The sequence below is a fragment of the Tenrec ecaudatus genome, chromosome 12, assembly GCF_050624435.1.
Source record: "Tenrec ecaudatus isolate mTenEca1 chromosome 12, mTenEca1.hap1, whole genome shotgun sequence".
Classification (NCBI taxonomy): Eukaryota; Metazoa; Chordata; class Mammalia; order Afrosoricida; family Tenrecidae; genus Tenrec; species Tenrec ecaudatus.
Window position 1 is genome coordinate 56,263,082 of NC_134541.1, and position 12,214 is coordinate 56,275,295.

A 12,214-nucleotide genomic window follows, 5' to 3' on the forward strand; every position below is an offset into this window, starting at 1 on the left:
TACCAGGGGCTTAAGTGGAAAGCAAATGTTTTGAGAATGATGAGGGCAATGAATGTACAAATGTGCTTTACACAATTGATATATATATGGATTGTGATAAGAGTTGTATGAGCCCCTAATAAAACGATTTTATAAAAAAGAAATGCAGGCTAAAACAAAAGACTGCTTATAGAACTTAATGGCAAACTCTTCCACTTTCTCATGACTGAGTGTTTACCAATGCTCTACTGTACTGTTTAGTCGTTCTCCTGTTGCAATTACTAGTAGAAACAATGGTCACAAAGGGAGGGTAGCTAGTGTGACAGTCTATTTCTTGGAAAAGGGGTCGGTGCTAGTCTGGCAGGAGGCAGTCTCATAACTAAAATAGTTTCCTGGTCAGTAATAACCACTCACCTTTTTCTCTTTCTTGCCAAAGCTGAGGCCTGGGGTCCCTTTCTCAACAACTATACATGAGATGCCTTTGGGGCCTGGTCCTCCAGTTCGGCACATGACCACGTAGATATCCGACTCACCACCACCACTAATGAAGGCCTGTGGGTTGAAATGGAATGTTCAGGGTCCAGGGGATGCTAGAGTTCTTGGGTCCTAACATCTGCGAAAACCACTGAGGTCTTCCAATAACAGGACTAAGAGATGTGCACAATCAGAGAGAGAGAGAGCGAGAGAGAGAAGAAAAAGTAGCTGCGTTGACTTTGGGGAGTTGGGGATCTGGCTGATGAGTACATACAAAGGACAAAAAGGAAAGCAATTATCTTGAATCAGATCCAAAGAGAGATAATAAACAGAGGAGGTAAAAAACAGATAAATGGGTTTCCCTTTTTCTGGAAACATCCCTAAAGATGTTTCGTTATGACATGCAAAAATCCTATGAGGATATTAACTTGATGACATAGACATTCTGTGATGAGACCATAACATGATTTGGTACCTTAGAGCCATTAAGGATATAATGATCTCCTTGTTGTTTAGCGGAGGTCAAAAGGGATGCGGCATCACTTCCGCTTCCTGAGGCAGGAAATAAAGTGGGTAGAAAGGGTCAGTGAAGTCAGAGGAGCCCCAGTTCTGTTCCTTTTTCTGAGAAACCTTCCCACAAATTGGTTCAGTTTGGTAGTTCATGATCCAGACTGACAAAGGCATGTATTATACTTGGCGGTAACAACATCCACCTATCAGATCCCTTCCCATCTCTCAGCATGCTGGCTTGCAGACAGCTGGGTGAGATTCTGGCTCAGAAACGTGAGTATTGTCCGTCACCCAGGCTGTTACCCCAGAACCGACTTTCTCAACAATCCATGGTGAGACATGTCAATGGGCTGACGAGGAACTCATGGTGTCATGTCACCTCTCTCCCGACTAACTCTTGCCTGGGGGATGGCACACCCACCTGGTTCAGTGAGGCAGTAGGAAGCAAATTTCTCCATGGTGCAGAGTGGGGGGCAGAATGTGTGCCTCTGCTCCTCATTTCCAAATGTGTCAATCATCCAGGCACACATGCTGATAGGAAGAAAGGACCACTGTCAGGAACGAACGTGGGAAAGGAAAGGGGATTTTGAGGAAACGAGAAGCAGCGGAGTAGAGGGAAGCGGAAGCTAAAAGTGGGGAGGGAAAACAATGATGACTAAGAAGCTCGCTCTACAGAGACGCGCTGGATGAAAGCACAGCCCTGGCACGGGTCCTTCCTAGAGACAACCAAGGCCAAGGCGTTTCTCGCTGGGGTGTGGACGCCACTGTCAGCTGTGTTGCATGAGTGTCCCGAAAACCAGAGTGAGCTGTACTTTGTGTTACTTCCCTCAGTCTCGGAGTCTCCTCTCTGTGTGGAAGGAGGCGAACGCTCGCTGGGAAGTCTAGTGGTACCAGCTCAATCTAGGATTTGGGAGAACTCTGGAAAACCCATTCTCGAAGCAGTGAATAAGAAGCTTCGTGGTGTCCAAGAGGCAGTAGACGATTTAGTAGTACTGCTTCCTCAAGAGCAATTAGCCTAAAAAGCTACATCACTTCCCCAGGAATGTGAAAGTCCCCAGTTCAGCTGCGAGCTCTGCCTGGTGCCCCCCCCCACCCCATCTCGGACACTCACTTGTGGATACTTATGTAGGCTGTGGTGCTGGTGCAGCCTGTGGCCAAGGCTTCAAAGATGACAGAGGTGTCAAGCCGCGATAAGCCAGAACCACCCACATCTGCTCGCACATAGACCCCTCCAAAGCCGAGCCGGGCTGCTTTCCGCATTACATCCACGGGGAACACTTCCTGTGTACCAAAGACAGCAAGCTTGTCATGTCAGTAAGTGATCCAGGGTATTCTTAGGAATGTGCATGCACGGGAGTAGGATGTTTGCATCTGGGAGAGAGTGTGAGTCAGTACCAGCTCCAGGGCACTTAACAACAGGAATTCTTTTAATTCCTAGTTCACATCTTACAGTGATGTCAGCTAAAATTCTGGCATGATAAAGCTTTTGTCTGTGGAGCTATCTAAGGAGCGTGGCACAGTGCGATAAAGGCTGGGCTGCTGCTCCTTGGGAGAAAGAGGGGTTGTCTGCTCTGTGAAGACTGACAACCTTGCAAACCCTATGAAGTGATTCTGTTGTGTAGCTATGAGTTGGAATTGACACAATAGCACTGGGTTTGCTTTGGTCTTAGGCCTAGAGCTAACCTAGTTTAAGGATGTTTAAGTCCTTGTTCAGTTAAAAAAGAAAAAAGAAAAAGATACAAGATGATGAAGATGTGTTCTATGACAGGAATCAGCTCACTACCAGGACACTCACCAACAGAGTTAGGATCTTGAGGAGGTAAAGGTCACTCATGCATGAGGCATTCCCCCTCAAGTACAATTCCTACCTTCTGGTCCCATTCTGCCATATGTGGAGCCATCTCCCGGGCAGCAAAGTCAAAGGCCACTTTCTGAAATTCTTTCTGCTCTTCATTTAGTCCAATGGAAGCTGTGGGCAGATAGCATACACTCTGTTTTAGGGCAAAGTCAAGGGCAGAAACCCACAAACAAGCACAGTGTGGCACAGTGTTAGGCCAGTGGTTGTTATTCCACATGGGAATAGGTTCTGTATTATGCTAAAGAGACAGGATTAGCACAGAGTGAATCTTGACTCAGTCTCCTTTTAGATATAAGATTAAGTCAAGGGAAAGAGAAGAGAGAGGCGAACATAGATGCCAAGACACACAGAGATCTCTGAGGAACCAGGAAGCAGAAATTGAAAACACAAGAAACGCCCCCCCCCCCCCACCACAGAGCCAACAGACAAAGAATGGCATCCCCTTGAACGGGGCTCTGAGTCTGACTTCCAGCCTCCTAAAGATGAGCAAATAAGTATTACTTGCTAAAGGTACCACTGGGCGTATTTCTGTTAAAATCTGCCTGAGACCACGAGCACATCCAGAGATCGCATTCCCCTGTGAAACAGTCTTTGACAGACCCACGAGAGCATGTCCCAGCACTCGTCAGTTTCTCTGATAGGGCAGGGGCAGTTCTGGCCGGCATCCGAGTTAACCAGGGCAGTATGTTCTCAGACATCTCTACCTTCAAAAACAAAAATACAACCCATTGCCATCAAGGCAATTCCAACGCAAGGCAACGCAATATACGGTTTTTGAGGCAGGAAATCTTTAAAGGAGCAGAGTCTTAATTCCCCCTTTGGGGTGGCTTTTGGTGAGCAGTCCCACACGTCCCGTAGTCGTTTACAAAAATACAGTTGAGGCCCAGGCAGACAGTGAGAGGCCAGCAGTGAAATGAATGAGGCAGAGGGGTGCTAACAGGCCTTGTCAAGCACAGCGGGTCCGTGGGGTATAAAGATAATGGTCACATGTTGCCACGTCATTCCTCTTGCCTAACCTCCTTTGTCTTCATCTTCAACATTCATCTTTTCCCTCTTCCTCCTTCACACAATAAATAAATAAAGCCACACACTGCACCTCAAATGGTGCTAAACAACCCCCGCCCCTTCCTTTGGGCTGCCCTATTTTTTCCTGTCTAGGTGTCCCCCATGCAACTTAGGTGTATATTTTTATGTTTATATGTATCTGTGCCAACATAACCATTTTCTAGACGATAACTGAAACTGTGCTTTAGGAGAAAAACAGAAGTACAGATACATACATGAAAATTTGAATCACAGTATCACGACGTTGCAGATTTTATTTAAGTAGCTGTTTTACGAAGACTGCACAGAGTCAAGTAGGGCTGAAAGGGAACGCTACTAGCTAGTTTCAAACTCCCAACTCAGGGCCATCCAGTCGATTCTGACAGACAGTGACCCCGAAGGAGAGGAAAGAACTGTCTCTGTGGGTTTCCAAGACTGTAACTCTTTACAGAGTAGAAAGCCTTTTCTTTCTTCTTTAGATCAGCTGGTGGTTTTAAACTCGTGACCTTGAGGCCAGCAGCCCAACATGTAACCAGGATGCCAATTATTTTTCATGCTTTGCAAGAGGATGAAGACTTTTAGCTAGATACTGCCAGAAAATCAGGAACCTACACAAAACTAGCACAGAGAGTCCAAACATGATAGGACCATGAATTCTGGAGCTCAGAGAAGAACAGAGCGATCAGCAACCTGTTCAGAACAAATCAGATCCAAGCAACTTGCACTTCTTTCTCTTTGTTGTCTCTTAGGGAGTTGTTTCAAAAGAATCTCGTCCTCAGGTGGGCTAAGAAAAAGAACAAAACATGGTTTGCTTTGACTTGGGGACCAGGGAATCCTTTAGGTGCTGCGGTGGCTCTGACAATGGAAAGGGGAGGGGAGAGGAATGCAAGGGCTCTGCTAGCTTCTGCTACAGGACGAATTGTGTCCGCCCAAATATGTGTTCTCCGTCCCCACCTCCACATCTGTACCTAAGCACTGGACTGCTAACTGTGAAACTGGGGTTTCAAGCCCACCAGCTGCACTGAAGGAGAAAGACAATGTGGTCCCTTCCCTTAAGGATGGATGATGATCCTGGAGTCCTCTAAAGGGTCATGGGGTCTGAAACAACTCAATTGCAGTGAATTTTATTTCTGTAAAAAGCCCTCGTGCTATGGTTATAAATCTCATTTAGAAATTGGTATTCTTTGTTCTATGGACGTGGCATTAGTAGTTGAGGGTTTTTTTAAATTAAAAGATCATTTTATTGGGGGCTTTTACAATCCATATATCAACTGTATCAAGCATATCTGTACACATGTGGCCATTACTGTTTTCTAAACGTTTACTTTCTACTGAGCCCTTGGAATCAGCTCCTCTTTTTTCCTACCCCCCCACCCTCGTCATCTCTTGGTACATTATAAATTATTATTTTCATATCTTACACCACGAAGGTATGTTTTAAAGAGATCTCTTTTGAGACATAAAAGAGCAGATAGCAGAGATGGAGCAACAAGTCCATGAGCACCAAGGGCTTTTTCCCACAGCAGATACACACAGAGAGCATTCCTTAGAGCCAGGGCCCTGAATCACAAGACACTCACACGTAATTTTGGGGGGTATAGCAGAATTTGGTACCAGAATGGGATGCTGCCCTAATAATTTACCTAAAATGTGGTTTCGGAATTGGGTAACAGGTGGAGGCTACAAGGGTTAAGATGTCCAATAGTAAAACCTTTGGTTATTATGACGAGACTGTTGGCAAACTTGGGGCCCTCACAGGCAATTCTAGTGAGTGCCCACAGAAAGCCAGGAGTCACCGAGAAACCATGATGTTCCAAAGCAAAACAAACTCACTGCCACCAAGTCAATACTGACTCACAGTGATCCTATAGGGTAAGGTAGAACTGTCCCTGTGAATTCCCAGGACTGTAACTCTTTAAGGGAACAGAAAACCTCCTCTTTCTCCCAAGGAGCTGACTGGTGGCTTTGAACTCAACTTGCAGTTAGTAGCGCAACATGTCACCAGTATTCCACCAGGGTTCCTTGAGAACACAAATCATGGAATTGATTTAAGACTTTTTGGATGTTGTGTTGGAGTGAATGTGTTCTGCATGTGAGAAGGACATGGCATTTGGGGACCAAAGAGTAGAGGGTTATGATTTGAACTATCACCACCCCACCCCTACCACCAAAATATGGGTTGTAAATCCTAGTTCCTATACCTGTGATTAATTGATTTAAGACACATCCACCCTAATATTGCCACAATGCAAATGTGGCAGTGTTAGGGTAGGCTGTGCCTTAAATAAATTTTTGATATATATAAAAAAAGGATTAAGCAAGCCAGCCAACCAGGCAAGACGGAAAAGAGAAAATCCACCTGATCACCAAGGAATCAGGAACAGAAGATGAAAAGAAACCAGGGCCTTCCTTCAGGCAAGACAGGATGCGTCTTCTCCTAGAGTAAGGGGAAGTGTCCTGAATTCTTTCTTCTGCCCTCCTTGAAATTGCAAGAAAAAAAATTTCTGCTTGGTTAAGCCACCCATGTGCCGCATTTGTCAGAGCCATGCTAATTACAACACCTTCTAAAGCTGTGGCCCTCAACCCTGTAATACAGCGCCTCATGTTGTGGTGACCCCCCCCCACCATAAAATTATTTTCATTGCTACTTCATAACTGTAATTTTGCTATTTATGAATTGGGCAGCCCCTGTGAAAGGGTCGTTCAACCCCAACGGGGTCGCAACGCAAAGGTTGAGAACCATTGTTCTCTTTAAAAAATTTTTTTTAATCATTTTATTAGGGGCTTATACAACTCTTATCACAATCCATACATACATCAATTGTGTAAAGCACATTTGTATATTCATTGCCCTCATCATTCTCAAAATGCTTGATCCCCATTTAAGCCCCTGGCATCAGCTCATTTTTCTCCTCCCTCCCTGCTGCCCCCTCCATCATGAATGCTTGATAATTTATAAATTATTATTTGTCATATCTTTCACTGTCCAACATCTCCCTTCACCCATTTTTCTGTTGTCCGTCCCCCAGGGAAGAGGTCACATGTAGATTCCTGTAATCAGTTCCCCCTTTCCAACCCACTCTCCCTCCACCCTTCCAGTATCGCTACTCACACCACTGGTCCTGAAGGGTTCATCTGCCCTGGATTCCCTGTATTTCCAGTTCTTATCTGTACCATTGTACATCCTCTGGTCTAGCCAGATTTGTAAGGTCGAGTTGGGATCATGATAGTGGGTGGGGGGAGGGAGGGAAAGGAAGCATTTAGGAACTAGAGGAAAGTTGTATGTTTCATAGTTGCTACACCACACCCTGACTGGCTCATCTCCTCCCCGAGACCCTTTTGTAAGGGGATGTCCAGTGGTCTACAAATGGGCTTTGGGTCTCCACTCCACACACACCCACTCATTCACAATGATATGATTTTTTTATTCTGATGATGCCTGATACCTGATCCCTTCAACACCTCATGATTTCACAGACTGGCGTGCTTCTTCCATGTGGGTTTCGTTGCTTCTGAGCTAGATGGCCGCTTGTTTACCTTCAAGCCTTTAAGACCCCAGAAGCTATATCTTTTGATAGCCAGGCATCATTGGCTTTCTTCACATTTGCTTATACACCCACTTTGTCTTCAGCGATCATGTCAGGAAGGTGAGCATCCTGGAATACCAGTGTAATAGAACAAAGTGTTCTTGCATTGAGGGAGTCCTTGAGTAGAGGCCCAATGTCCATCTGCTACCTTAATACTAAACCTATAAATAGATGCTCATAGATCTATTTCCCCATCCTCATATAGAAAAATATTTGCATATATACATGTCTTTATTTAGCCCTCTATAAATGCCCGTTGCCTCCTAGCTCTTTCCTCTATTTCCTTTGATTTTCCTCTTGTCCCACTATCATGCTCAGTCTTCATTTGGGTTTCAAGAACCACTGTTCTAAAGCATCATACTTCATTGCTTCAGTGCTAAAGCTCTGGTCACTGTAATGTTTTGTTAAAGACCACTAAATGAAGACTTTGATATTATACACAATTTACTTCAGGGCTTAAAGTGATGGCGATTCTTTTGACTGTGGAAGCACAATATGTGGCAGCTGTGCTGGTGGTAAACTGAGCACAGTACACTTCAGGCTGCGCGAGCCAAGCAAAAGCCCTTCTAGCTAAGATTAGGGCTCTCACGAGGCATGCAAACTCAGAAATGAATAGCTGTTAGGATTAAAGATCAGGCTACCTTTAAGTGTCTAAACTGATTTCTGTGTTTGTGTTAGGCAGGGTTCCCTAGAGAAACAAAACCAGGACACTTATGATTTTATACAGACAGACAGACACACACACACACACACACACACACGAGAATAGGTTTACACAGTGAGAAGGAATATAGCATCTAATTAGTCCACACAGCAGTAGAGGGTTCAGTTCAACTCACTTCCATGGAGCAGTTAATATACTGAAGTCCTTCAACTCACGAGGGCTGCTGGGTCCAAGGTCAAGGAGGCAGATAGTGGAGTCCTCCATCAGGCAAGCAAGCAAAATTTGCCCAAAGGCAACAAACAGCAGGGTGGAGCACCAACAATCAGTAGCTTGGGAGCTTAGCATAGCAGGCCCAGATGGGATATTAACACAAGCAATGCAAGGTGACAGGATCCACCAGCCTCAAGCTCAAGCAATGTAGACACCAGCAGTGTGGCAAAACAGGCCTTGAAGGAGCCTCAAGCTCTAGCAACAATATCCATGGGCTGGCTTGGCCCACAGGTAATGTAGTTCACAGACTGAAGCAAAGAACTAGCTAAAGCAGCAACATGCTTCAACATGCTTTGATCACCCAAAAGCAAGAGAGGAGGGGCGGGGGTGGACCTTTCAGCGCCATTTATCTCTTTGCCCTTCAAACTGCGACGTGATTAATATCACATGTTCCTATTAGCCAGGTTGGCACAATAAACCTAATTATCACAGTAGTACTCTCAGTACTAAGGTGAGGGATAAACAATGAGTGGTTCCCAGCTTCGAATCAGAAGGTTTAAAACACAATGTTGCACAAGTGTATAGTTGATAACTCAATTTATTCACACAAAGTTGCACAAATGTTGCAGTTGATAACAGTTCAAATATTACTCACAAAATATTATTGTGTGTCTGTGTAGCAGTACTGAAATAACAAGATGGCTCATTCATACAAAAGATATTATAAACATTAAAAATGCCCTTGTTTTGCAATGAGTTTGCCACCAGAATACGTGTCCGTGAAAACCATCACAAAAATCTAAGCCAAAATGGGAAAAGATCTATATCAACATCATTGTCATTGGACGTGTCAATTCTGGCAAGTTCACCACAACTGGCCACCTGATCTACAAATGCGGTGGGATCGGCACACAGAACCTTCGAAAAATTCAAGCAGGAAGCTGCTGAGATGAAAGGGCTCCTTCAAGTCTGCCTGCGTCTTGGAGAAACGGAAAGGTGAATGGGAGCGTGGCATCACCATTGATAGCTCCCTGTGGAAATTTGGGACCAGCAAGTATTATGTGACTATCATCGATGTCCCCAGACACAGAGACTTCATTAAAAACATGATAACATCGCAGGCTGACTGTGCTGTCCTCATTGTTGCTGCTGGTGTTGGTGAATTTGAAGCTGGTCTCTCCAAGAATAGGCAGATCCATGAGCATGCCCTTCTGGCTTACACACCGGGTGTGAAACAACTCATTGTTGATGCTAACTACTGAGCCGCCCTACAGCCAGAAGAGATATGAGGAAATCATTAAGGAAGTCAGCGCCTACATTAAGAAATTGGCTACAACCCTGACACAGTTGCATTTGTGCCAATTTCTGGTTGGAGTGGTGACAGGATGCTGGAACCAAGTGCTCACATGCCTTGGTTCAAGGGGTGGAAGGTTGCCCGTAAGGATTGCAATGCCAGTGGGACTACACTGCTTGAAGCTCTGGATTGCATCCTGCCACCAGCTCACCCAACTGACAAGCCCCTATAACTGCCTCTCCAGGACGTCTACAAAAACTCACACTATTGGTACTGTCCCCGTGGGCAGAGTGGAAACTGGGGTTCTGAAAACTGGTATGGTGGTCACCTCTGCTCAATGTTACCAATGAAGTTGAAATGCACCTTGAAGCTTTGAGTGAAGCTCTGCCTGGGGACAATATAGGCTTCAATGTCAAGAACATCTCTGTCAAAGATGTTCACTGTGGCAATGTGGCTGGTAATAGCAAAAATGACCCACCCATAGAAGCAGCCAGCTTCACTTCTCAGGTGATCATCCTGAACCATGCAGGCCAAATCAGTACTGAATACACACCTGTGCTGGATTGTCCCCCTGCCCACATTGCTTGCAAGTGTGCTGAGCTCAAAGAGAAGACTGCCCACCATTCTGGAAAGAATCTGGAAGATGGCCCCAAGTTCCTGAAGTCTGGTGATGCTGCCATTGTTGACCTGGCTAGCCCATGGGTGTGGGAAGCTTCTCTAGCTTCTCTGGGTCGTTTTGTTTTGCTGTCCGAGCCCTGAGGCGAACAGTTGATTTGGGTGTCATCAAGGAGTGGATGAAAAGGCTGCTGGAGCTGGCAAGGTCACCAAGTCTGCCCAGGAGGCTCAGAAGTCTAAATGCATATTAGCCATCACACCTGCCACTCCAGTCTTAATCAGGGGTGGAAGAACGGTCTCAGCACCGTTTGTCTCAATCAGCCATTTAAGTGTCAGAGGAAAACTGGTTGATGATGACAATGGATAGTAGAACTTTGAGAAGGAAAACAATGTGTGTGGACTGTGTGCTTCTTTTGTGTGTGGCGGTTTTAAGTTATTAGTTTTTAAAATCAGTACTTTTTAAAGGGAAAACAACTTGACCAAAAATTTTTTGTCACCAAATTTGAGGCCCATTAAAACATATTTTAATAAGAAAAAAACAAACAAACCAATAACAATGCAAACACGCTACTGGATAAAGAGAAGCACCTCAGAATTGCAATCCTAGTAAGAGTTCAATAAATGTTGACCATTATTACAATGCCACGGAGTACATGGCTCTGTCCTGAAGCACGTAGTTTAAGGAACCACGGTATGAACACAGTGAGAAAGCCATACCTAACCTCCTCTGGCTCTACAAGGAAGAGGAGACTCCAACTCCTCACCAGCCCAAGTCCTATGCCTCCACCCTCCACTCTTCTTTACCCTATTCTGACACCAACCGTTTCTCCTATGACCTTCAGCTATGTTTGATAATCCATTGTAATGGCCCCACAGAACTCACAAACAGTATTTGTATATATGGGGGGGGGTTTAATTAGGAAAGTTACCAAGTTATCACAAGCCAGGATCAGAAAACAGTATGATATACTCTTTTGTCCACAGCAATGCCTCTCCTCAGCCACCAGCCAAGTCCTCAGGCTCTGACACGTGGTGCCCTGGCCTCTGTCTCTATGGGCCAGGAAACCCACCAACTGCTCTGTCTCACAGCCTCAAAGTCTCTGCACTGTTCCTCTGCTGTATCTTGTGGTCCCTATGTCTTGGGCTCTGGCCTCAGTCTGGCATGGCATCTGCTACCTTCACTACCTCGGGCAGAGAGTTCCAACATGTTCTACTGGTAGTTCTTCTATATTGATGTTCCCAGGATTTCTCTCTGTTCTTGCTTCTGAGATAGCTCAGAGAATGGCAACCCGAACTGACTGATCCTCTCAATTAATGTCTCACACATCCTATTTATATGGTCTCACTCAATCAATCCGTGGGAGTTGCAGAGACATGGATCCAACCAAAGCCAAACTCACTGCCATCTGAGTTGATTCTGACTCATTGCAATCCTAGATAGAAGGAGCACATTTAAATATTTCCCTTTACTACACAAGGGTATAAGAAATGAATGCTAATATATCTTAAGGATATAACAGGAATATTTTAATCAAAGCATTTATTACACAATAAGCACAGCATAATTAAATTACACATTCTTTCTAGGCAAATTATTTGGTTACTTGTAGAAAAAGGAAGAATAGTATGAAAAAAGCATTGCCTGTAGAAAAAGAATGGCAAGGACAAGTCAATATAACATATACACAGAAAAGCATGTAAACTAAATTGTAAAACCCAGTTTTCCACAAAATTCACTATATATTTAAAATAAAACAGTGTATGAGACAGAATGCGAGCCACCCACAAATATTTCCATAAATGTGGATCACACAGGGGGCAGTTATGAAAACTTCTTAGACATATCTAACACCTTGATGGAATGAGTTGCTAGACCTGAGGGCTCTGGACTAGTCTCAGGGGACAGCAAGATGAATTGGCATAACACAGTGCACAAAGACAGTGCTCTAAATCCTACTTTGTTAAGCAGCCTTCAAATT

At 44.7% G+C, this 12,214-nt stretch overlaps 1 protein-coding gene across 1 annotated transcript in view; it reads right to left on the reverse strand.

Moving 5' to 3' along the window:
* The window catches only part of ACAD8 (acyl-CoA dehydrogenase family member 8), a 35,398-nt gene that overhangs the window by 15,681 nt on the left and 7,503 nt on the right, over window positions 1-12,214 (reverse strand). Inside the window, exons 2-6 of the mRNA XM_075564061.1 lie at window positions 2,832-2,932; window positions 2,075-2,244; window positions 1,385-1,494; window positions 929-1,005; window positions 394-531 (exon numbers count right to left, since the gene is read on the reverse strand). Coding sequence (XP_075420176.1) covers window positions 394-531; window positions 929-1,005; window positions 1,385-1,494; window positions 2,075-2,244; window positions 2,832-2,932 — 596 coding nt within the window. The remainder of the gene's footprint in view (window positions 1-393; window positions 532-928; window positions 1,006-1,384; window positions 1,495-2,074; window positions 2,245-2,831; window positions 2,933-12,214) is intronic.